At 44.8% G+C, this 27,439-nt stretch overlaps 1 protein-coding gene and 3 non-coding genes across 4 annotated transcripts in view; 3 read left to right on the top strand and 1 right to left on the bottom strand.

The window, feature by feature from the left end:
- LOC126234972 (polycystic kidney disease protein 1-like 3) overlaps positions 1 to 8,095 on the top strand; it is a 37,001-nt gene extending 28,906 nt beyond the window's left edge. Inside the window, exon 3 of the mRNA XM_049943711.1 lies at positions 7,880 to 8,095. Within this exon, the coding sequence (XP_049799668.1) occupies positions 7,880 to 8,095 (216 nt within the window). The remainder of the gene's footprint in view (positions 1 to 7,879) is intronic.
- Trnaf-gaa (transfer RNA phenylalanine (anticodon GAA)) lies at positions 2,294 to 2,386 on the top strand. Its single transcript has one exon. It is a non-coding gene; the product is annotated as a tRNA-Phe (tRNA).
- On the bottom strand, positions 3,112 to 3,183 carry Trnag-ucc (transfer RNA glycine (anticodon UCC)). The gene has a single exon. It is a non-coding gene; the product is annotated as a tRNA-Gly (tRNA).
- A 4,883-nt stretch (positions 8,096 to 12,978) lies between the features above and the next one.
- On the top strand, positions 12,979 to 13,051 carry Trnam-cau (transfer RNA methionine (anticodon CAU)). The gene has a single exon. It is a non-coding gene; the product is annotated as a tRNA-Met (tRNA).
- Positions 13,052 to 27,439: the final 14,388 nt, after the last annotated feature.

A 27,439-nucleotide genomic window follows, 5' to 3' on the forward strand; every position in this document is an offset into this window, starting at 1 on the left:
ATCAACGACATAAAGACGATTAAAACGGAAATTGATAACTACAGTAAGGTGTGTGGAGCTAAACTCAACGAAGGAAAATGCAAACTGGTTAACTTGAGAGGTCTTGAACATGTATCCATACCCTGGGCCCAAAAAGTGGACAATCCTAAGTCACTAGGTATCATCGTCGACAAATGTCCTCGTAAAATGGCGGCGAAAAACTGGAAAGCAATTACGAACTGCATGCATGGTCTCATTGTTGAAAACAACTGGCGCTCTGCGACCTTGATTGAAAGGATCAAGATTGTCAATATATGTATTTTCTCCAAAGCTTACTACTTGGCACAAGTATTTCCCATACCTAAAGTTCAGGCCAGAAAAATGTTGCAAATAGCTAGCAGATTCGTGTGGAGAGGGAATATCTTTAAACTCGACAGTGCCACGCTAACAAAATCACGACCGGATGGCGGGTTAGGGCTCACTGACATCCATAAAAAAGCCACCGCCCTTTTTCTAAAACGAACTTCGCGCCTAGTATACAGTCACGACCCAAACATAACTGCAAGTCTGTTCCACGTCGTTCGCCCCGGAAACATGCACCCGCCCGTCGACATCAGCAACATAAACTTCTAGCTGAAACATGTACGAGAATTTTTCATTGAAACAAGTTATGTAGGCGAAAGCATCTTACGAAAACCACATTTGACAACGAATGAAGTCACGCAGAAATGGACTAAGATGGGTAAATGTAACACAATTGAGGCAAAAAATCCATCTTGTAACTGGAAGACCCTATGGAAGAACGTTAGTCTTAAGATTCATACATGGGATGTTGCATCAACTTGGTACCAGGTGGTGAATGATACCATTGCCACTAATGACAAATTACACAGAATAGGCTTACATCCCTCTGACAAATGTGTTAAGTGTGGTTTAATAGACACTTTGCTTCATCGTTTCACCTGCTGCGGACACTTAAACAACTGGCGATGGGTGAGGGAAAAACTCGCACTGTTATCGAGAAGCTCGCCAGCGAGTATCTCGACCACTATCATCACGAACCCAGATAAAGATTTCTATCCTATGGCTAAGAATAGTACAATGATGTGGATATTGGCAAATTACGTGCATTATACGGTCACCAGACGGGACGGCGACAACCTAGTCGAATTTTTGGCATACATGCATACTGCTTACTGGAGAATAAAACAAACGGGCAATTTGAAAAAATTCTTTGGCAATTGTTGGACATTGTTTTTGAAAAAACAAGGGATCGATTAGTCTGTTGATGATGCAGCAGCCCCTCTCATCTGTCCCTTCCAAGCAGCCGGCCGCGGTGGTCTCGCGGTTCTAGGCGCGCAATCCGGAACCGCGCGACTGCTACGGTCGCAGGTTCGAATCCTACCTCGGGCATGGATGTGTGTGATGTCCTTAGGTTAGTTAGGTTTAACTAGTTCTAAGTTATAGGGGACTTATGACCTAAGATGTTAAGTCCCATAGTGCTCAGAGCCATTTGAACCTTCCAAGCAGACAACTGTGACGAGTTCAAGTCCCGGCGTCAGTCATGTTCAAATTGATCTCAGGCACCCACTAACAACGATCTTCACAGGTGAGGTGTTTTATTTCGTTACTGAGGCAAATATCGCCTTAGTTCTACAAAAAGGGTATATCATTTACCTTACTTCTTGAACTATTTTTTTTTTCTTTTTAACCTCACATGAGCTTATGAGTGACCAACCAAATTCAAGATGTTTTACTGTGAAATCGAAGGAGTCTTCTTGTCTAATGGATTTAGACCCGTACTTTTTTAAAATTAGAATAGATGTTAAACAAAAAGGGATATGCATCCTGCCTCCGACATAGGACATATTAAAAGATGAAACAATAATTTTTACAAAATATCATAGAAATGAAAAAAATTGAAAAAAACTAACAGAAAAGCAGCTAAGGTATCACACATACAGACTTAGAGTGTATTTCCAACACTGCCACAACGAAGTAAATCAGTGAGAGACGGGTGGGGCCATTCTGGCCAGGCCTCGTGTTATTTGACCCCTGCCCTCTTTGTCCCCCCTGCCACCTGCTGAAAAGCTTCTGCTAGGATGCATAAAAAACAAAATAATAACAATGAAGCAACAGTAGCTAGGATCCCTGGTTTTCACAAAAAAAAGTGGTTAAGTCGTTGCACAAAAATAAAAAAACGTGGTTAAGAAAAAAAACAAAAAACGTCATAGAGCAAAAAAAGACAAAAAATGGATAAATAAAAAAGTGGTTAAGGCGTTGGGAAAAAAAATACCTGGCTCTCACCCAGGAGGCCCGGGTTCGATTCAAAAAAAAAAAATAGCTCAGTTGGTACAGCGTTGGACTGAAGATCTAAAGGTCCCTGGTTCGATCCCGGGTTTCGGCATGCGTTCTTTTTGAAGCTGACGCCAATCGAATTGCTCTAAAATAAAAAAAGTGGTTAAAAAGAAGTGGTCAAGGCGTTGGAAAAAAAAGTTGGTTAGAGCGTCGTGCTAATAACGGGAAGGTCGTGGGTTCGATCACCCCACGGGCCACTACACTTTTACCACTACAAAAAGCCAGCGCCGATTTCAGCTGGCGAGTGTGATGACCAAAAGATCATCACCCCGCGTGGCAGGTGACAGAGGATCCGAACCCGACTTGTCGGGAAGCGCTACAGCATTCACTCGGCAATGGCCATAATATGTTGAATACACTGGTTCTCAACCGATAAAGACAAGATGAAAGAAAATGTCCGATTGCCGATTTGTAACAACTTTGGCCCTTGTCAGTACTTGGGCGGGTGAGCGCATGGGGACACAGGGTACTGTTGGCAGTTTTACTTCCTATTTTTTCTTTCTCCTTTGTTTTCGGAGCTACAACCCGATTCGGTCAGGGAGACGCCACCGTGAAATGAAGGGGCGTGCTGTGTGTCCATCGCCTCGCCTCTCCTTACGTCTCTCAGTCGTTTCTCGTGCTTGTCGTTTTGATGTAGGCCGATTTGAGATCGTCAGCTGAGCAAAGCCGAGACAAGTTGAGACACTATAGGCTGGTCTGCAGCGAGTAAGAGGGGGAAAACCATTAATTTAAGGGCGCGTGGCAAAAGTAATCATACGCGAAATTAAATCCTGCTGCGGTGGCCGGGAATCGAACCCGGATCAACTGCTTGGAAGGCAACTATGCTGACCATTACACCACCACCGCACAATGAAGCGCCCCGACGCCGCGCTGTGTCGGCTTCCCGCCTGTCGGCAGCGGCCGAAGGTGATCGTACCTGCAGGCGCATTTCGAGGTAGGCTAGGGGAGAACATCCAGTTGCATTCAGACAGCGTATCCGCGCACATCCCGCGGAGCACCGGAGCGTTTGCGGCTTTGTTTACATCGCGGGGCGGCGCTCAGCGAGTGTTTCGAGGTCTACGTGTTCAAGTTTCATCAAATTGAGTACAATGTCGACAATTAATAGAGCGAACACCGCACAGTTTGTGTTTGATGGAAATGCTTTGCGGCCAACCGCTTTTGAAATCCACGAATTTATATTCGAAGATTTGAAAATCCCGGAAGATCTAGTAGACACGTTTCAATAGGATGTCGTGCAATATTCGCTATTTTTGAAGTTCTTTTCCGGCGACATCTGTGAAAAATTTATTGAAAAATTTGGCGGAGTGCGTAAATGTAGGCATGTCAATGGAACAGTCAGTGATGTGCAAATTGTGCCCTCAGGTTATGGTGTTAGAACGGTTCGAGTATTTAATGTGCCTCCTGAATGTGGAAATGATTTAATTGCACGTGCTCTCACTCAGTACGGCGTGGTCTTTATTTTATTTTTTTATTTATTGATTTATTTAACCTGGCAAGATTAGGGCCATCAGGCCCTCTCTTACATCTAACCAGGCATTCTACTTATTTTACATTCATATGTTTTAGTAGGCATGTTAAACTACATCTAGTACAAAAAGTGAAATAAACAATTTGAAAGGTACACCTGGAAAAATACATACATATAGAGTTTATATTCTTAGATCACAAGTACTGTTATAATTAGACATTATTGAACAGACAGATTTGAGATAGGAGTGCTGGCAGCAGGGAGTATGAGGGAGACTCATGGTGAAGGGAGGAGAAGAATAGAGAGACATGATGAAACATAATTAAGGAAATATAAAGGAAAAGAATATTGCGTGGCTAATAGAGATAGATGAAGAGGAAGGCATCTCAGGAGCAACATAGGAGACGCTAGCTTTGCTATTTGACAGATGAGGGGATTGTCCTTGTACATTAATTTTGTGGAGAACTTTATGAGGATGATAGTAGGAAATGCTTCAACTTCTTCTTAAAAGCAGCAGGAGATTGAATTTTGCGCAAGGTAAGGGGCAGTTTGTTCCAGAGGCGGACAGCGGCAACTGAGAAGGAGTTTGCAAAAGTTTTTGTTTTGTGAGTGGGCACAGTTAGGATACCAAATAAGAGTGACCTCGTGTTTCGATTATGATGACATGACAGGTTTTTAATCTCTGAAGCAAGGTACTGGGGTGTTTGCGCCTCGAGGAGTCGGTGGAGTAGACATAGAGTGTGGTAGTCGCGCAATTTGTCCGGCCGCAGCCACCCTAGCTGGGAGTATGAAGCACTAACATGATCGTATCGGCGAATGTTGCAGGTGTAACGCACACAGGCATTCATGGTTAGCTCTAGCCGTCTTTTGTTTTCACTGCTCATGCCTTGTTGAATCACATCACAATAGTGGAGGTTCGGTAGAACGAGTGCTTGCACGAGCTGGCGTTTCAAGTCCTGTGGAAATATGTTCCGAAACTTTTTGAGAGCATAGAGACAAGCAGACGTCTTTCGGCACACTGCGACTGTATTCTCCGCCCAGTTGAGATGCTCATCCAAAGTTACACCCAAGTTCTTCACTGTTTTCTGATATGGTATTGGAGTACCGTCGAGCAGAATAGGAGGTAGCCGTTCGCGGAAATCTGAACTTATTAATTTCTGATGGGCTATTAAGATTACTTGCGTCTTTTTTGCATTTAGTTTAAGCCCCAGGTTTTTCGCCCATGTCACTACTGAAGACAGAGGATACGCAGTGACACACAGCCGTCACTGTTTTGGTCATATTCTCCTTGCACAGAATACCACTAATCCATTTTCTATACTCCCGCAACCTCAGGAAATCTCTAGCAGTCGCCTTTCTTTCGGCACTCGCGGTGTCACACACAGGGCGCGAAAAATCTCGGACACCCCTGTGTTATGTCACTTGGCGGAAGCAGCGGCCAGTGCCCCTCGCGGCAGGTAGTGCCTAACAAAGGGACAAACCAGTCTGCCACCCTACTTCAGGCTGCTCAGCGGAACGCGTCAGAGCTTTTAGCAGCTCACTGCAACATCCAGTCTTTACCTGCACATTACGAAGAACTTAGCCTCCTCTTCAACCAACTAAACTACCACGTAATCCTCTTATCCGAAACGTGGTTGAAACCACACATATCCTCTGCATCTATTCATCTCCCAGGGTACACATTTCTTAGGGCAGACAGATCAAAAAAGCGAGGTGGCGGCGTCGGCGCGTATATACGAACAGATCTCAAAGCGAAAGTCTTATGTACGTCAAATCCTGCTGAAGAAAAAGAGGCTGAATTCATGTTCATTGAAATAAATATACAAAGTCGGAAATTCTTGACTGGCGTCGTGTACAAGCCGCCAAAAATAAGCTCAATGAGTTCCTTCCAGTCTGAATTACATTCACTTCAGTGTCAATACGAACATGTCATCGTAATGGGTGACTTGAACATAGACCTGCTAAGAGACACTCCCTCCGCAATAAACCTAAGAAGACTGTTTAGTTGCAATAGCATGAACATTCTTCCATTACAACCTACACACCATACGGCGCACAGTCATACTCTTATAGACGTAATCGCAACGAAACAGACTGACAAAGTAAGAGATGTTGGTCAAACATCGGCCCCTGGCCTCTCAGCACATGATGTAATATTCCTGGCCTACTCTGTGCAGCCCCCAAGGATCAAATCGCGTTACATAACCTGTAGGAACATGAAACGTATTGACCTTGACGCTCTAACAGCCGATTGCTCAGAAATCTCATGGCATCAAATAATCAGAAAACCCACAATCGACGGCAAAATTAATGAACTTGGTGATAAACTCACTGCCCTCTATGACAAACATGCACCTGTGCGCACAATCCGTGTAAGAAAATCTCCTGCTCCATGGCTGACAGCTGAATTACGTCAAATGATGACTAATAGGGATGCTGCCCACAGGCGTTTCAAGGCAGATCCGAAACCCGAGCGTTTCGAAGAATATAGAAAGCTACGGAACAGAGTGAAACAATGCATTCGCAATGCTAAAATCAGGCACGCTCGCTCCCTTGTATGCAGCGATCTGACGCCCACGACTCTATGGAAGAATCTCCGTAGCTTGGGGGTCGGAAAGGCAAAATCGGAAACCACTTTTCATGTGTCAGCTAACGAATTAAATGAATTCTTCTCTGCACCTCTGAATACCAGCACAGCTGATAATTACCGTCCACAAGAATCCCTAAACAGGATAACTAACAACGATACCTTCCATCTAAAACATGTAACAACAAATACGGCAAGATAAGCAATAATGAGAATCTCTTCTGATGCAATAGGCAACGACAGTATCGGTATAACCATGATTAAGAATGTTGCCGATATCTTAGTGCCTGTCTTAACTGATATATTTAATTTTTCCCTCGTGAATGGAATATATCCCACTGCATGGAAAAGAAGCCTAATTCGACCCATCCCTAAGATCGAAAACCCGCAACTGCCTAGTGATTACCGACCAATTAGCATACTGCCTGCTGTTTCCAAAGCACTTGAATATATTGTTCATGACCAAATCACTGAACACTTGCATGAATTCAGCCTATATGACAAATTTCAATCCGGTTTCCGTAAACATCACAGCACAAACACTGCTCTAATTAAAGTAACTGATGACCTGAAATATGCCATCGACAATCGAAAGGCAACAATATTGACGCTACTGGACTTCAGCAAAGCTTTTGACACTGTTAACTTTGACATAATGCTCAGAAAAATGCAACAGCTTAATTTCTCTGAAAGTGCAATGAGATGGTTTGAAAGCTACTTAAAAGACAGACAGCAATGTGTGTCACTGCGTAGTTAACGAGAAGTGGTCCAGTGCTTACCGGTACCAGGTCAATAGTGGCGTCCGAAGTGTATGCATTGATTTAAAGAAACATATTCCATCTTACGTTATGATTGCGGGCTGTAGGGCTCAAGTGACTTATATCGGCCAGCCACCCACATGCTCAATTTGTCATTCCACTGAGCATTTACGTGTCGATTGTACACGTAGACGACCCGTGCAACTCCCACGTAGTGACGCTGCGGCTGCTGGCGGGCACTTTGTGCCACTAATGAGTCCAGTGGTAGCGGGCACTGTATCTCAACCCCGACACGCCGACCCCATTCGTACTGAGGATGTCGCAAGTGAGGTGAATGTTACTGTCGACGCAACACAGGCCCGGCTGGAGGACGCTCTTATTTTGTCCTCGGCTGTGGTAGAGTCGGATTCAGTTACTCAGGAGATCCCAAATGTTTCGGATAATACACCAGTTGCTCTTTCGGAAGAGATGGACACCTCCTTACCACCGCCTCCCCCGCCCGAAGAGGTTCCCCTCGCACCGAGGAAAGGGCGTACAAAGAAAAATAAAAATAAGGGCGATAGTAGTCAGCGGTCTGATGATTTACCGTGCACCCCTGTATCAGATAGTGGCAGTGAGAGTGAAGTTCAGACATCTTGCCCCCCTCCCTCATAAAGTACTGAGCGCCAGGAGCGTATAAGGGAACAAACAGCACATCTCAAGGTTTTCTTAAATACGGCACGCGAACAGGGTGCGCAAGCTGCGAAGCGCAAAAGCGAGCAAGGTAGCGAGCAGCTGCCGCAGCGCACACGCAGGCATTCGGCGACGTCGGCCGCCGGTGCAGCCACAACACAGGCGGACGATGCCACGTACACAGACACCGCTGGCGGTCGTGCCCAACAGACCGACCGACCAGCGGAGACGCCCTGGTGGAAGCAGGAGGAGGACGACCCTGGACCCCATTAGCGGCTTTAGGCGGACCTGCTGCAATTCGTGCCCCGTTTACCTGAGATGTTACGTTACGCTGATCCTGCACGCTGAAAGTAATTTTCTGCACAGTATTGTCCACGAGTTACGTAATGCATTGCAGCGCTTCTTGACAGTTTTCTCGGTGTGCTTATGACGCAGCATCTGCAGCTTACGTTTTTCATTTTTCTTGCTATAACTTGAGTGTCTGTGTTTTAAATGGCCACCGCTCCTCACCATCTAAAGATTTTCTTAGTTTTATCACTCAATGTGAATCGCATCATAGCTGCGCATTAAATAGCGTGTTTTAGAGACTTTTTATCCTTGGGAGGCTATGACGTTGCATTGCTCCAAGAAGTCACCGTTAAGCGCTTCAATAACGTCCCTGGCTACGATGTCATCTATAGCATTAATGCTGAAGGTACTTGTGGCACCGCTGTCCTTTATAAAACTGTATTGCAACCAACTGACGTTCAATTTTTACCTAATGGCCGCCTCCTTGCATGTACCATCCTGGATGTCACGTTTATAAATATTTACGCGCCGAGTGGCACCGACCACAAACGTGCTCGATCTGTTTTTTTTTAATCAAGATGTGGTTTCGTTCTTTGCGTCGACCCGCAATGTAGTAGTCGCCGGTGATTTTAACTGTGTTACTGTCGCAGCCGATCAATTTCCCACGGCTACCATGTACCCGGAACTTTCTCAACTAATTGTGACCAGTGATTTGATCGATGTTTGGCGTCATTTTCATCCTACCACAACGCAGTACACACATTTTTATGCGAACGGTGCCAGCAGAATTTATGTGTCGCGGCCACTTCAAACCTATCTTCAGAGAATAGCGGTACATCTCGTCGCTTTTAGTGATCACTGCGGTGTTGTGTGTGAAGTGCAATTACTGGCCAATCGGCAGGCGCCACCTTCCCGTGTTTGGAAACTCAATACCCGTCACCTCTCTGCCGCCGGTTTACGTTGCGAGATTCAGAATATGTGGCAGCTTTGTTCTGAAAAACGGGGAAGCTATGCCTCGGTCTTACAATGGTGGGTATACTTAGCCAAACCGCAGTTGCGCCGTGTTGCGATGCGGTATGCAAGGGAGGTGTCGTTTTGGGAGAGGCGCACCATCGCCTTTTATCAGCAGTGCCTCCAAGATGCGCTGGATGCACCCGTGGCGCCAGATCAAAACTTACGCGCACGCTTAAATAGAATTAAAAGTAAGATGCTCCATCTTCAACTCCAAAAGGCGCAAGACTTCTGATCAGGAGCCGACCGCAGGGTGAGACCAATGAAGAGGTGCCAACGCTCTACCACGTGGTACGCGAGAAACGGTTGGCGCGGAGGAAACTCATTACCGCTCTCATCACGGACACTGGTGCTCGTCTCATGGCGAAGCATGAGATCGTTCCCCACGTCTCCGACCACTTTAAGAGATTGTTCGGACGGACAGCTGCCGATGATGTCGCACGTTCCTTTCTGTTAGATGAATTGGATACTGTCATCTCCGACTCTGACCGTCAGTCACTGGATGAGATGTTGTCACAGGACGATGTGAAAGACGTGTTGCGTTCGTGTCGTCGAGGGAAGTCTCCAGGTCTAGATGGTCTTCCCATAGAATTTTACCTGGCTTATTGGGATATTTTCGGTGAGACATTGACGACCATGATAAATGAAGTTGTTAGTGGTGTAACTGTCCCTTCGAAGTTCGTCGAAGGGCGTATTGTTTTAATTCCGAAGGCACCGACAGCATGCCGTGTTGAGGCATTACACCCTATCACCCTTTTAAATGCAGATTATAAACTGGCGGCGCGGTGCCTTGCAACGAAGCCCAATGTGGTCATGGACAAGATCATAACTCCCTTCCAGTCGTGTGGTGTGAAACGTCGTAGCATTTTTCACGCTGCGGCTTCATATCGAGACGTGGTCGCGTACGCGGCCCTTAACGGCCTGTCCGCCGGCATTCTCTCCATCGACTTTGCCAATGCATTCGACCGTATCGGACACGATTATCTTCTGTCCGTCATGACAAAACTGGGGTTCGGCGGCCACTTTCTCGATGCTTTACGGAATCTTCTAACGTCGGCGACGTCAGTAATTGTAATCAACGGTTGGCAGTCGCCACCAGTTCCTATTACAAGATCCGTCAGACAGGGCTGTCCTTTATCGATGCTTCTATTTGTCATTGCGCTCGACCCGTTTTTACGCGCAGTCGGTCGAATCATTGCAGGTGTCCAGGTCTGTCACGTCTCTCTCAAATGTGCTGCCTGTGCTGACGACTTGGGACTTTTCATGGGGCGGACACACGACTTGGACAGAGTTCGCTATGTTCTGATATTGTACGAACGTGCCTCTGGCGCCGTTCTAAATACGCGGAAAACTGTGTTGTTACCACTGGGTCGGCGGGGACTGCTTGCTACGCAGGACTGGTTCTGCGTTGTGCGCACCCACAAAATTTTAGGACTCGACGTTGTAGCGTGCCCACAAAACATGCAAGTTTTAAACTTGAGGCGAATTCTTGGTAGTGTGAAGGCCCTATGTCGCAGCCACTCAGGTCGCCGACTCAACTTACATCAACGTGTGGCTGTCATTAATACATTCATCTTATCGAATGCGTGGTACATCGCCCAACTGCTTAGTGTTCCGAAGCCGATCGGTCGGGCGATTTCGCAGGCAGTCTACTGGCTGCTGTGGCGGCATGAAATTTTTAAAGTCAAGGCTTCGACCTGTGTCATCGACAGGCAGCTGGGCGGCCTCGGTTTCACCGACGTTCCACGCAAATGCGCCGCGCTGCTCGTCCACCGGACAGCCACCCTGCAGTCCGACAACCCGGCAGCAACCACCGCGGCACTCCTGGAGCTCTACCGCCCACACTCTGAAGCGGCGCCCGTCTCTCTCGCGGCCATCCCGTACAAGATGTCCTACATACGGGAGTACTTTTTAAGGAGGAGCTACACTCTGTCAACGGCTACCGACAGACACAGGACCGCCCGCGGACTCTACGTTTCCCTGACTGGACAACCTCCGCGTCATAAACTGGTGCTCCGGAACCCCACAGTGGAATGGGTGAAGGTGTGGGCATAAATCAACAACCCGGTGTTGCCGTCGGACGTGAGTGCGCTCTGGTTTAAGGTCGTCAACAACACCCTAGCGACGAACAAGCGGCTTGCCGACATTCACCTCCTTCCCTCTGCCAACTGTGGAAGATGTGGTGCTGTGGACACACGGGAACATCGTTTTGAGTGTTCACCGGTGTCGACGGTATGGCGGCTGTGTCAACGAATGGTCGCTCACATTAATAGAACGCCTCCTCACCTCGTGACTCTTCGTCGTGTGATAGTGCCTAACTTCAAAGCTTTCCCGCGGACGAAGAATAATGCATTGTCTGGATCTTAGGGCAAACGATTTATGCCCTTGTAGATATGACCGTCACTGATACTGTGATATACCTGGATTATTTGTGGGCCCAGTATATGAAACTGAAGGATTGCGTTAAATTTCGCGAACTGTTTGCGGCCGGCCGGAGTGGCCGAGCGGTTAAAGGCGCTACAGTCTGGAACCGCACGACCGCTACGGTCGCAGGTTCGAATCCTGCCTCGGGCCTGGATGTGTGTGTTGTCCTTAGGTTAGTTAGGTTTAAGTAGTTCTAAGTTCTAGGGGACTTATGACCACTGCAGTTGAGTCCCATAGTGCTCAGAGCCATTTGAACTGTTTGCGAATTTTTTAAAGTCTGCCTTGGATTACGGCTATGAGATGGAATTGCGGACCACACCATGAACTGAGATTTAATGAGTCGACGCATTCCACTTTATATTTCTTTTTTTCTTCCTTTTACTTGTTTTATTTGTGTTATGGTTGGTGAATTGTGCCACAAACACACTACGGGTCATTCTGGTTTTATCTTCAGGAGAGGAGTGACTTTTTAATTTTGAAGAATTTTATTTTGTTTCCAAGACTTCATGGGTATTCTGGAAGATGCGGCCTGTTTGTGTGGAACATTCATGGATACGCAAGTGCTTTTCCGGTCTCTTCTTTTAAGTTCCCGGACTGTCGCGATTTCATTTTATTATTTTAGGTGATTTCTCTTTCGTTAGTGTGATGCGCACATCGACGTAAACTCTGAAGTTGTGAGGTTGTGCAGCACTGACACCTGTTTTTTACCAACTCTCTGCTACATCGGAGAGACTGACGCTCGTCAGGAGGGAGAAGAATTTTCTTTTACGCGGAATGTTTTTAGTTGAAATACGAGCAGAAGAGTTGAACCGGCGGAAGAAAGAAGACCGTCCACGAATTCCGCGTTACAATTACTTTTCGTTCCTCATTTTTCAGTGGAAGAGGACCCCATACCACCTGAGAAGAAGATGATTTTGTTTTAAATTATTATTGTGTTCAACGAAGTTCGACAGTCCAGCAAATATAGCATTGAAGCTCGCCGAAAAAAAAAAAAAAATTTAAAAAATGCTCGCCTGCCACGCGGGCGGCCCGGGTTCGATTCCCGGCCGATGCATCATTTTGCTTTTCCCGCGATAACGCTGCCGTGTGGCTTGCGCGTTTGAGATGCACGATCCACAAGAATGTATAGCTGGATTCCCTTGAGAAGAACCGAGAACGCAGCACTCGCGGGTCCCCACTAGGACGCTCGCATCATGTTCTACAGACTAGCGTCGGCCTGGCCTCACGAGTTGCTGTGTCCAGGTGCCCCGAGGCACTGAACTTTAACAACAAGGAGTGCTGCCTATCGTTGCAACAGCTGCAGCAACACCGCAATCAACTGGGCCGGCAATGCACGTCTAGCAACAGAACACGTTATCCGGGAAGTACATTGTCTCCACGTCTAATATTGGGTACGGTATTTATCTAGTTTCTAGGACAAGCGCCTCACCCGTGCTTCGGTAGCGCAGTAGGCAGCGCGTAAGTCTCATAATCTTAAGGTCGTGAGTTCGACCCTAACCCGGGGCATTTAATTTTCTGTGACTGAAGGTGGTGCTGTTGCTAGGGCACCAACTTATTTCCTATTTGTTATCCACAACGTTTCAACGCTTCAGCGGGAAAATGTTTACTTCCTGTTATTGCTACTTACAGCTTCCCTTTTCCTCTTCTCCCAGCAGAGCATGAAGCCAAAAGCATTGCTCTGAGACGTTTGAGGTGCGCGCCTTGCCAGTCAGTATGCGCAGAGATGCTCGCAAAGGGCGCCGACGCGGGAGTCGACACGAAATTTGCGAGAGACCATCCGAACCGTCCAACAGACACCCATATCCGGTGTGGTCTAGTGGCTCAGTTCCGCTTGAGACGCCCTAAAGTGAGGAAGTGTCGCGAGCTCCGAGTCAGTAGAGGTGTTTACGAATTGCTGTTATTCTCTCGTCGCGTGTTGTGCAACCGTCCCGTGTAACCCTTCCGTGTTGTGTCGTTGGTCTGTTTGGTTCTGTCAAGTTTAAGTGCTATTAGCCCTTGAAGGGTTAATTAGCAACATGTCATGTTTATTTCCAAGGAAGAACACAATCAAGTTTCAGTTTGACAAGTCAACCAGGTCCGTTCAACTAAGTTCCCTGGAAGTGCACGACTGGATTGTGGACGTATTTGGAATTACATCGGAGCAAGTACATTCTGCTTATTACGATCTGGAGCAGTATTGTTTTTTTGTAAAGTTGCTGGACCCTCTTGTGATGGAGCGTTTACTGGCAATTCATGGTGGAACGATCGAGTTTCTTCACCGTGATGGAACAGTGAGTATTGTTACAATTTCCACTGCTGATCTAGAGTATAAAAATGTGAGAGTGTTTAACTTGCCACCCGAAGTAGAGAATTGCTACCTGCGATAAGTCTTATCTGCATATGGCGAGGTTAGGACCATTAGGAATGAAATGTGGTCTCGTGAACATAGAATGCAATGTTATAGTGGAGTGAGATCGGTAGAGATGCATATTAAAGTAAGCATTCCGTCACACATCATGGTTTGTGGGTACAAGGTACTAGCCACCTATGCCAATCATATGCTTACCTGTCATATCTGTAATGAGATTGGGCGTCTGCGTCAGGACTGTCCGCGTCGCGTGTTTGTCCTAAAAAACGATCTGCAGAGGCGGCAGCGGCTGACATTTAGTGCCGTTCTGATGAATGGTAAAGTAGAACAGCTTGCTGTTATCACAAATTCCGCAATCAGTACCGAACCAATTGCGCGCGATGGCAGTCAAATTATGGCGCCCTCTGTCGACGCGCACTCTGACATTGCTGCTAGAGAACGGAACAATTCCCGCCAAAAAATACCTCATGATTTAATTGGTGTCTCCTCAGATGAGGAAGAATCTAACCAAGCGCATCCTGTTCAAAAGCAAAAATCCTGTTCTGGTGACGACGGGTCAGAATTAAACGTTATGGAGGTAGAATCAACATCTCAGGGCGGGGACATTAAGCTATCTGCAGCAGCTGTTGCTATGCCTGTAACCGCTGCTGACCAGTGTGGGGCAGAAAGTCCTACTAAAGGGAATTCAGAGACCAAGGAGAAGGAATGTGAATCTTCTTTTCCCGTTACTGAGCGGCAGGACATGGCACCAGACAGTGATGTGACGGTTTCCAATAACGCAGAACGGAAACTTATTGCACAAGACCTGCCAGGTCTAAAACGTGAGAGTCACAGTAAGCAACAATTGTCACAGAAGAAAGGTGATTCTCAAACACATTCAATGACTCACGATAATCAACGACGCCGGTTGAGTCCTCCACCGAACGTAAATAACAGTAGAAGTCAGACGAGGCGCTACGTGGCTAAATTAGACAGAAATTCACCTGAAGGCAAAGGAGAACCCACCCTAGGCCACTTAGAGAACGTAGGCACAGATCGTCCTGCAGGTACGCCCACAACTTCTGTAGTTGCCACCGATGCACAAACTTAGCAGCATTAACAACAGAATGGTGCCAACATGAATATGTGCCCTTCTTTTGGGAGTTATTATACTATCAGAAGTACAGTGTACGGTGCCCAACATGCACTAATAACAGTGCATGTCGCTAGACTGCCATAATAAGTCAAGCTTATAAAATTCTGACTCTCAATATCAACAGAATAACTTCGGACTTAAAAAACTATCTTTGAAACAATTTATTTACGAATCGGAGGCGGACATAATTTTGTTGCAAGAAGTACTGTTTACTGATTTGCATATACCTGGCTTTAACACTTTTTTCAACGTACCACCAGACGATAGTACAGGAATTGCTATAATGATTCGTGTCGGGATACGAGTAGTGATGCTGGATAAACTTAAATCCGGAAGAGGCTTAAGTTGTCAAATCCATCATGTCACGATTTTAAATCTTTATGTTCCATCGGGTACCACTAAAAAGTCAGAGAGGGCCAAATTCTTCAAGGAAGTTATTGTGCACTTGCTTCGGAGGAATCCTATAAATGTCAATGTTGGAGGTGATTCCAATTGTGTTGTCCATCGGAAAGACCAGATTCTACTTTTTAATTATTCTAAGGAGCTTCATGAATTAATTAAAACTATCAGATACAAGGATGCCTGGGAAGTAATCTTCCCCACGTTAGTCAAATACACGTTTCTTACTTCAGCATCATGTAGTCGCATTGATCGGATACATGCCTCTGAGAATATTAGCACTCAAGTACTAAATGCGGACGTCATCCCCACGTATTTTTCCGACCATTGCGCTCTTTTAGTTTCCCTAACATTAGTCAAGCAGTCCACTCGAGCATACCGCAAACAATGGATCTCATCATAGCGCATTTGAAAGATGACGATCTCGAAGATTGCGTTCTCGAAACGTGGACGAAATGTTTAAGATCGATTCAGAAATACAGAACCAAAACCGAGTGGTGGGTCCAATTCGCTAAGATGAAATTGAGACAAACATAAAAAAATTACAGTTTTCAAAAAACTATAGCAGAAAAAAGGACTATTGAATTCTACTACACGGTTTTAAGAGAATTCCATGAAAAGGCAAATGGTTCAGACACTCACCTGGAACAGATCAAAAGAGTAAAAGCCAAACTTTTAAGCATAACACGGAAACGGTTAGACGGATTGAAAATTAAATCAAAAGCAAAATCTCTCCTGGAGGATGAAACAACCTCAATGTACCATTTGACGCAACATCAGTCTAATCGGCGACGCACTTTTAATGAGGATCTAAAAGTAGAAGACGGCAGAGTACTCACAGACCAAGGTGACATTGTCCGCGAAATCCATCGGCATTACGAAATGCTTTACAAAGAGGGCCAATCTGATGACTGTGAGGGCTTTGAAATAATCAACTCGTTACGTAACTTGATGACCATAGATGACAATAATTCCCTGTTTGTAGAATTCGCAATGGACAAGGTATTCGACCTGGTGAAGACATCTCTCCCAAATAAATCAGCGGGTCCAGATGGTATACCTAAACAGTTTTATCGGAGGTATTGGCATATCATTGGGACCCGCCAGGTTAGCCGCGCGCTAACGCGCTGCTTCCTGGACTCGGCTAGGCGCGCCGGCCCCAGATCGAATCCGCCTGGAGGATTAACGACGAGGGCCGGTGTGCTAGCCAGCCTGGATGTGGTTTTTAGGCGGTTTTCTACATCCCCCTAGGTGAATACTGGGCTGGTCCCCACGTCCCGCCTCAGTTACACGGCTCGCAGACATCTGAACACTTTCGCACTATTCCATGGATTACACTAGTCGCAGACAGTTGGGGTACACTAATTCCTTCCCAGGGGATACTGGGGTGGCGGCAGGAAGGGCATCCGGCCATCCCTTCAACTAACATTGCCACATCCGCGTATCCGCGGGAAAACCGGCACAAGTAAAACAAAGAAAGAAAGAATTGGCATATCATTGGGACAATTTTACTGAGGTAATTAATGAAATCATGAGAGGAGATGCAATTCCACCAGAACTCAAAGAGGGAAAAATTGTCTTGATACCAAAAAGCAATGGCCACAAGAAAGTCGATAACTTTCGTCCTCTCATGCTAATGAATTATGACTATAAAACATTAGCGAGGACAATTAAAGAACGGATGACTCCCCTACTCCGGAAAGTTATCCAAAACCATCAAGCCTGACTACCATCTCTAAATATCGTGATTTAATTTCTGTTGCTGCAGACACAAATATTAAATGCGCATTATTATTCCACGTCAGTCACTGATACGTGGAAATTATTTCGCAGCAGCTGGGATTGCGGATCGTGCAGTGTGTATCATTCAACACATGATGACTGGAATTACGGCGAAAATCATTATAAATGGACAGTTCGGAGGGGCGTTCCGCAGGGCAGCCCGCTATCAATGTTGTTATATGCTCTATAACTGGAAGCTTTTCTACAACGGATCAACGGACAACTGACCGGAGTGACTGTTTCTGGGGTCACAATATCCGCAAGAGCTTACGCAGATGACATAGGGGTTGTCATAAGACACTGTGGGGCGGCGGGTGGAATAATAGAATATTTGTTATGTATTATTTATTTATGCTGTTTGCCGTTCTCAATACTGGCTCTCTAACTACAATATTGGCAACCAGAAAGTGATTAGCAAAACGTGAAGCCTGTAATTAGAATTCCTAGTGCCCGCTTCATCTGAGAAATACATTTATAGCTACAACTTATAGCTCTGAGGAATTAGGAGATTGTCTGGGATTCATAATCAAAAACCATTCTCTCTAAAACGTTCACTATATTCTGAAAGTCACAGACCAAAGAGAATCCACACAATCCAACTACCAGAGCAGTTCAGAGTCTAATGTGCTGATGCAACTATAACTGTTCAAATTAAATGTTTAAGTGAATGCTCGCCATAATTTGATGATAATGTTCATCAAACGCCACGCTAATAATGGTAGAATGTCTGTCCTGCGGCGGCACGTGAAAATACGACATACGCAAACTAAAGATAGAGCATTAATGTCATCCCAAAATTAACACTTCACTCGAAAACGATTTCATTGTTACGCGTATCCCGAGTAACTTATTACTGCATCCAAGGCTGTTTATATCAACGATACCGACGCGACGCGACGCGACTCCCGGCACAGGTGGTGCACTAATCAGCGTCTGGAGAGAACTGGGGCTTTCCTATCTCGCGCAGTGTTCTTACATATAAAGCCACGGTGCGGATGGCTAAGGGAACGCCTGATCAAATCTGCTCTCCCGAATAGCCGCTGGGCTAGTAATGCACCACTTTAAGTTATCGAATAAATCATTGCTTCCTTTGCTGACGGCCAATGAAGCTCTCAATTTAAATGTGCAATCAGCACACAGGTAAGTAATCATAATAAAAGTCTGACGTGGCTAAGTCAAATATTTTGGGCGAGAGAATTAATTTAATTACACTACACGCAGTAGACGAGCTCTGAACTTGCTCTTTGGAGATACGCTATAGCTATAGTTTTATAGTTATTCTGTTGAAACTTCTCACAGTTTTATGATTATAGCGGATCTCCCTTCTACTTAAATTTAAACATCCTAGCTTTATTTATTCGCCTACTTAATCTATCTTGCTTCCTTAATTTCTAAGACAAAAACCAGAAAATCATGAATTTCAACTAAAATTTTAATTTGTGAGATCCAGAATACTGTTTCTACTAAATTATTATGCAAAAGGAATCTAAATATAAATTTTTAAGTTTCTAGCTCTTTTTTGCTGCGCCAATGATTTTTACAGAAAAACATTCAAATTTCGAAAATGGTTAAAGTTATTGAACTGATATCCAACACATATTGATTTTGTATTACTCCTGACATGCTAGAAACGTTTCAGGTTATTTACTTCATTTTAAAGTATTGCGCAATATTAATGACGTCAGAGCTAGTTACAGCGGACTAGGCTGGCACACAATGGAAAGACTGATGCGAATTTTATAAGGCGTGATTATGCTGCTTCCCTACAACACGACGGTGAAATAGCCATACGCAAAGCAGCAATCGGCAACTACAATAGAGCATCAGGTGCAAAGATTAACGCACAAAATAGTAAGATATTAAATCTTAGAGGATTCTAGAATGTACACATCTCTTGGGCCACCCTGGTGGACCATCACAAAATGCTAGGCATAAGCTTCAACAAATGCCCAATGAAGATGACAGCAACCAACTGGAGGGAAACAACCAACAGCATACAAGGAGCTCTGCGAGAACTTAACTGGCGCTCTATGAATCTCATGCAGACGATTAAAGTAATAAACACCTAGGTTTTCTCTAAAGCTTATTATACTGCACAGATCTTCCCAGCACCTAGATTGCAAGCAAACTCATCATGAGGCTGGCTAATAGACAAGTATGGAAAGGGAAAATTTTTACAATGTGACTTGTCCCTCTGACCAAATCGAGGGCAGCAGGAGGCTTAGAACTCATTAACACTGCGAGGAAAGCGTCAGCATTGTATACAAAAAGAACCTTATTTATGATCAGTCATGCCCACAATAACGTAACTTCTTAACTGTTCAATGTTGTCCGGCCAGAACGCATGTAACCACCGGTAAACGTAGGAAAACTGAACTATAAGTTAAGGCATATAAGAGAATTTTACTTAGACATCAGCTACTTAGGAGATTGCTTTCTCCACACGACCTACATAACTTCCAAGAAAATATTAGAACACTGGGAAAAATCGGACAACCCGAGTAAAATCGAAACACAATATCCGGACATTATATGGCAAAATGTATGGACAAATATTAACCTCATTATCCACTCCTATGAGGTGACGTCCATATGGTACAGAGCCGTCCACGAGATAGTGCAACCAACGAAAAACTCCAGCGGATTGGACTAAGCGACACGTATAACTGTTGTCAATGTGGACTAGTAGACACAATCCTCCACCGATTTACGTCTGCCGGACACTTGCAAAATTGGGATTCGACTAAGAACAAAGCTGGAATCCTCACCAGCCGTGGTGGACGAAATCACACTACGGAGATGCTTTTACACCCACAGGAAAAATACTTCCCTGCAAGCAAACATAACAGTGTGATGTGGCTAATAGACCATTATGTGAACTATGTAATTCATGTAAATGGACCAGACGACATGACTGACTACAAATTGTACATGGAAACGGCCTACTGGAGAATGAAAGCATTACGTAATTACAAAAACCTATTTGCGAATATGCTAGATATTGTTTTTGGGAAGAAAGGTATAGGATAAGTATCATGACAAGTCAAGAGTAGTTAACATGGACATACCACGTGAGTAATTATTATCCATATATAATTAAAGAGCCCAAAAAAAACTAAACACAATTTAAGTGCACCTTCCACTGCCATCTCTTATTGTTACAAGGTAAACTAATTTTTGTTTTAAATACCCTATTGTGAAATTAAATTGCGACTAAAACTAAATAAAAAAGTGGCTAAGGCAAAAAAGTGGTTAAGGCGTTAAAAAACTGGCTTAAAAAAGTTGGTAAAAAATAGTGGCAGAGCGCAAAAATGTAAAAAAAGCGCCAGAATCGGATTTTCACTCTGCAGCGGAGTGTACGCTGATATGAAACTTCCTGGCAGATTAAAACTGAGTGCCTGGCCGAGACCATAACTCGGGATCTTTGCCTTTCGCGGGCACGTGCTTTAACCACCTGATCTACCCAAGCACGACTCACGCCCCGTCCTCACAGAGGTACTGGCGGAAGTAAAGCTGTGAGGACGGGGTGTGAGTCGTGCTTGGGTAGCTCAGTTGGTAGAGCACTTGCCCGCGAAAGGCAAAGGTCTCGAGTTCGAGTCTCGGCCTGGCACACAGTTTTAATCTGTCAGGAAGTTTCAAAAAAAAGTGGCTAGGGTACCTGACTTTCAAAACAAAATGGTGTAACGGTTAGCGCTCTGGACTCTGAATCCAGTGATTCGAGTTAATAATGGTATAATAAAAAAGTGGTTAAGGCAAAAAAGGGGGTATGATTCCTGCTTTGGGTGCAGGAGGTCCCGAGTTCAAATCGCGGACGAGCCCTAGCGTTTGACCGTTCTAAAGAGTAGGTGGAGCTCACCCACGTTTCAGCTCTGCAATGAAGAATAGATGCCTGCCGCAGCATGATATGTGTGGCGCTACGGTCATGAGGGGACCGTTGACATGGCAAAAAAAAAAAAATAGCATGACGGTCAAGGTAACTGGCTGGGAAGCGGAGAACCCGTGTTCTAATCTCGAGGAAACTGTACAGTTTTCATTTTTTAAATTGTAGTTTCTTTAACAGAATTCGTAGGGATAGGAGGGTTAATAAGGCATGCAACTCAATACAGAATAATAACAGTAGTAAGATACGCACAGGTCCGCCCGGTTGGCCGTGCTGTCTAACGCACGGATTTCCGGGTGGGAAGGAGAGCCTGGTCCTCAGGACGAATCCGCTCGGTGGATTTGTGTCGAGGTCCGGTGAACCGGCCAGTCTGTGTATGGTTTTAGGCGGTTTTCCATCTGCCTCGGCGAATGCGGGCTGGTTCCCCTTATTCCGCCTCAGTTACACTATGTCGGCGATTGCTGCACAAACAAGTTCTCCACGTACGTGTACACCACCATTACTCTACCAATCAAACATAGGGGTTACACTCGTCTAGTAGTGTGAGACGTTCTCTGGGAGGAGAGGGGGGCGGGGGGGGGGGGGGGGGTCCACCGCTGACCGAACCACACAATAACCCTGGGTCGGTGTGGGGCGGCGGGGGGCGGGGGGGGGGGTGGATTGCGATAGTCGTCGTGGGGTTGTAGACCACTGCAGCTGCGGCGGGGATGGAGCCTCTCCGTCGTTTCTAGGCCCCCAGTTAACATACACTACAATACAATACAAGGTAGGCACACTAATTTCCCAAACGATGTGAATTAGTACAAAATTAATCTTTTAAGCCTTGTCACATGCAAACAACTCCGAGTAAGAATGCTACGAATTCCTCACGAGGGACCGCAGATAGCCAACCGCGCGACGCTGGTTTACAGCGAGGCACGGGACAGAATATACGTGGGGAGGTTTACGTTGTCCCGGTTGCCTGTTAGTCATATCATTGTTGTGACCTCGAAGAGTGTCGGTGTCTAGCACGAACCTTATAGAAGCAGTCAATCGGGAAGAGTTGTTTTCCGAAATTAAGCAGCCGCGAACCTCGAGGATACATGTAATGATTTTTTATCGTTAATCCGCCGAATAAATAAAATATATTTTGTGAAAGAATACAGTGATCTTCCATAAATAACGTATGACTTGTACTGTATGTAGTTTGCGGTAATTAGCTTTTCTGTTTATGCCGTAGTAACTAATTATTGTTTGTTGTGCCATATCTATCAGTTACATAATCTGAATACTAGAGGATATACACTGTTCGACCCGCGCTGAAATATGTTGTGATCTTTCCATTTCATATTCGTTACATCCAGGTATTGTTTGTATGAGTTTACCGATTTCACCTGTGACTCACTGATATTATATTCATAGGACACAGTTTGTTTCGTTTTGTGAAGTACACAATTTTACAAATCCGAAGATTTAAAGGAAGCTGCCAATTTTTGCACCTCTTTGAAATATTATCAAGGCCTGACTGAATATTTGTGCTGTTTCACTCTGACTGTACTTCATAACTGCATCATCTGAAAAGTCTGAAATTATAACCCTAACACTACTATTGTAATGAACATATAGTCCTGTCATGGGAAAAGCCACGTACCGCCCTCTTACTAAAATTTAATTTTGTTTCCAAATAAATTACACTATGGCAGGGTAGTCCTCTTAATACGAAAAGCTAATTAATAGAGTTACCCTTTTTACAGGATTTGACCGTGTGTTGTGTCTAATGGATAAATAAATCAGACTATTCACTGGTTTTCCTAAGCCCTTACCAGCGGTTAGATAAAAACGCAGTATGAATAATATTACACTGACGCTAGGAAAACTCAGTTACAAGTTCATTTAGTGGTTTAAAAACATGTACTAATGGTCGCTAGCCTACCCAGACAGTGAAACAGCGAAGTAATTGGAGAAGCAGAAGTATGAATTTAGCCTACTTTCTTGCTACTGTTTAATTTGGTGCTTCAAATAAATATTATTTCACTTAAACAATGTTGGACTACACCCTTATACATTACGTTTTTAAAAGAGAAAAAGCCCAGCAGAAAACTTCAAGATAATTAGAAAAATTTGGACAGGGGGGACCTTTAGAAAAGCACTTTCCATAATCAAAAAACTTAAATACTAAAATACATAGATACTAAAGCGCACACTTTTTATACTGAACATTTCACTTCAGGAAAACCTCTTACTTACTGGAATTTACTTTCAAAAGCTATTATTCTTTGAACTAATCCTGTATAGTCATTTAACAGATTCTAGTAACTTAGCTGATTGAATTTTACGTAAGCAAACTTTTACTATAAAATTGTGCAACAGTTAAGAAAATTTTTTTTATTATTTACACAAAAACAATTTAAATGGTACCTCTTTATATCAACTTGGCGCTTCATAAGTCTGTAAAACTGGATACTCGGATTAATCAAACACCAGGAAGGAACCCTATAGAGGTGCATGATTAGAATGAAATAACAGAGTGTACCAGTTTCCTTAAAGTTCAAGAATTATTATTAAAAAACAGTTTAAATTGATGGTTCACGCTGTACAAAAGTAAAAATACAAAAAAAATCTTATCTGGTGGTTGTAGACTTGGGTGTGGCGAACAATTATGGCGGCTACACTACCCACAGTGTACGGCCTGCAAGTATCTTGCTGTACGTGCTCAATTTCTCTTCTTGGCGTCGTTCAGTTTCACATACAGTAGCCCAACAACTCGCAGTATGCTGCAAGCCGTTAGCAGTCTTCATCCGAGGCATTTTTGTGCAAATCTGCAGGCAAAGCTTCTCCTGTTTCACAAGGGTGTTGCCACAATCATTGCTGCCTACAGACTGTGTGTCTTACTTCCCGCGCTTGCTTTAGCTAGCGCCCCAATTCGCCGTTGCCACCTTTTCCGCTCCCCAGAGCCACTTTTGTTTCAAACAAAAGCACGCTGGCTTTTATATAACACCCGTTTCTTACATTGATCCTGTTGTTGTTGTTGTGGTCTTCAGTCCTGAGACTGGTTTGATGCAGCTCTCCATGTTACTCTATCCTGTGCAAGCTTCTTCATCTCCCAGTACCTACTGCAACCTACATCCTTCTGAATCTGATTAGTGTATTCATCTCTTGGTCTCCCTCTACGATTTTTACCCTCCACGCTGCCCTCCAATGCTAAATTTGTGATCCCTTGATGCCTCAAAACATGTCCTACCAACCGATCCCTTCTTCTAGTCAAGTTGTGCCACAAATTTCTCTTCTCCCCAATCCTATTCAATACCTCCTCATTAGTTACGTGATCTACCCACCTTATCTTCAGCATTCTTCTGTAGCACCACATTTCGAAAGCTTCTATTCTCTTCTTGTCCAAACTGGTTATCGTCCATGTTTCACTTCCATACATGGCTACACTCCATACAAATACTTTCAGAAACGACTTCCTGACACTTAAATCTATACTCGATGTTAACAAATTTCTCTTCTTCAGAAACGATTTCCTTGCCATTGCCAGTCTACATTTTATATCCTCTCTACTTCGACCATCATCAGTTATTTTACTCCCTAAATAGCAAAACTCCTTTACTACTTTAAGTGTCTCATTTCCTAATATAATACCCTCAGCATCACCCGATTTAATTTGACTACATTCCATTATCCTCGTTTTGCTTTTGTTGATGTTCATCTTATATCCTCCTTTCAAGACACTGTCCATTCCGTTCAACTGCTCTTCCAAGTTTTTTGCTGTCTCTGACAGAATTACAATGTCATCGGCGAACCTCAAAGTTTTTACTTCTTCTCCATGAATTTTAATACCTACTCCGAATTTTTCTTTTGTTTCCTTTACTGCTTGCTCAATATACAGATTGAATAACATCGGGGAGAGGCTACAACCCTGTCTCACTCCTTTCCCAACCACTGCTTCCCTTTCATGACCCTCGACTCTTATAACTGCCATCTGGTTTCTGTACAAATTGTAAATAGCCTTTCGCTATATATAGCCTAAGTATGACGATTTCTTAAATTGTCAAATTTACATCAACATGAACAATTTATACACACAAACATTTTTAAATGCAAAATGTAACCAATTTACATAGTATTTTACATACACTACTCACATACAATGCAAAGAACTTCAACTTTCAGTATAGTACACTTTACTTTACATATACAGAAAATATAGTACCAATATGAGATAATTTACAAGCAAAAAATTATAAAAATTTAAATGAACTATAAACAAATAATGTTATAAGATTACTATTAATATTGTCCACAAGAGCGTTAACATACAACATGAACAGCAAGTGACCCAACACACCTCCGTGGGGTACACCTATAGTTACTTCTACATATGTCGATGACTCTTCGTCTAAGATAACATGAAGGGCTTATTTCAATAGTGGTACAAGTCCATTTTTGTTCATTCTGAGACACAGAGTCCTAAAGTTAAGTGAGCGCTGAAAAATCATTTTAACTTTAGGACTCTGTATCTCAGAATGAACAAAAATGGACTTGCACCGCTACTGAAATAAGCCCTCCACATGATGCTTCTCACCTACCAAAAAGTCCTCACCCCAATAATAAATTTCTCCTGCTACCTCATACGATCATATTTTTGATAGTAAGCATAGGAGTGGTACTGGATCAAATGCTTTTCGGTAATCGAGAAATACACAACCTACCTGACTGCCCTGATCCACAGCTCTCAGGGTGTCATAAGAGAAAAGTGCGAGTTGGGTTTCACATGATCTGTGTTTTCGAAAACCAAACTCTCTGGAATGGATCGGGTCGTTTTGTTCGAGACACTTCATTTCGCTTAAGACCAGAAGATGTTCTAAGATTCTACAACAAATCGATGTCAAGTATATTCCCCCCTGCGGGTTCGGGGGTTAGAATAGGCCCGTGGTATTCTTGCCTGTCGTAAGAGGCGACTAAAAGGAGTCTCAAACGTTTCGGCCTTATGTGATGGTCCCCTGTCGGGTTTGACCTCCATATCTCAAAATTTTTCCGAACAGCGAGCCGATTGGGGAAGGGCGCCTTACTTGGCGCATTGTGTCCATCTTGCGTTGAGAACTTTCGCCAGCTTATTCTTCGTTGCATTGCAGTCCTGCCCGCTCTCCATCTCTTGGGCATGGATACGCTCCTGCGTGCACTTTCTGCCAAGCAATGTGCAGGGCCATTTTCTGCACTGATGGCGACCATGGACCACATGTCACCTAACATCCAGCACGGTAGCCAGTCCGTTATGGTGGGCCTGCCATGTACCCTCTTGGTTGTAGCCCCCTGACAACACAGGGATCGCTCTACTGATGCCTGCGCCGTTAACTCCCCACGTATGCCAAGGAGTAGATGCCCATCTCCCTGGGGCATCGGGACTCCCGGCAATGGCCATCCTGCCAGGTGGCCCTTGCTGTGGCGCCCGTGGGGAGGGCCCTTGGTCGGAGTAGGTGGCATCAGGGCGGATGACCCGCAATGAAGCGTGGTACATCATCTCTCGCTGGGGGCACGCCGCCAGCAGTCTCTAAGCGTTCCAAAGCTCACTTTAAGGCTAATGTGTATGACCCCAAATCGTTCCCCTCCCTGGCCACACCATGGGGGGAACGAAAGGCTATGAATGAGAGCGAAAGATATTCGCCCCGGTATCTCGTCTGTACCAGAGCTGACGGGGAATCGTTTGTGTCTGTGAAGCCTCAGTTCTTTGTTGAACATTTAGAGGACAAGTTCGGGGAGGTGGAGGGCTTGTCCAAAATGCGGTCAGGGTCAGTCTTAATAAAAACAGCATCCTCTGCCCAGTCACGAGCCTTGCTCGCTTGTACGAAGCTGGGGGATGTTTCTGTTACTATCACCCCACATAAAAGCTTAAATATGGTCCAGGGAATTATTTATCACAGAGATCTCCTTTTAGAGTCCGATGACGAACTGCGCGCCAACTTAGAGCGACGAGGGGTCCATTTCGTCCGGCGCGTCCACCGGGGTCCGAGGGATCACCAAGTTGCCACCGGTGCCTTCATCTCGGCCTTTGAGGGTGACACATTACCTGAGAAGGTCAAGGTGATGGTATACCATTGTGATGTCAAGCCCTATATCCCTCCCCCGATGCGGTGCTTCAAGTGTTGGAAGTTCGGCCATATGTCTTCTTGCTGTGCTTCCAGCCTCATATGTCGCGATTGTGGTCGACCATCCCATCCTGATACTCCATGTGACCCGCCTCCCATCTGTGTCAACTGCGGGGAGCACCATCCCCCTTGCTCGCTGGACTGTAAGATTCTCTAGAAGGAGCGGAAAATAATGGAATACAAGACCCTGGATAGGCTGACCTACACTGAGGCTAAGCATAAGTTT

Source organism: Schistocerca nitens, chromosome 2 (genome assembly GCF_023898315.1).
Source record: "Schistocerca nitens isolate TAMUIC-IGC-003100 chromosome 2, iqSchNite1.1, whole genome shotgun sequence".
NCBI lineage: Eukaryota > Metazoa > Arthropoda > Insecta > Orthoptera > Acrididae > Schistocerca > Schistocerca nitens.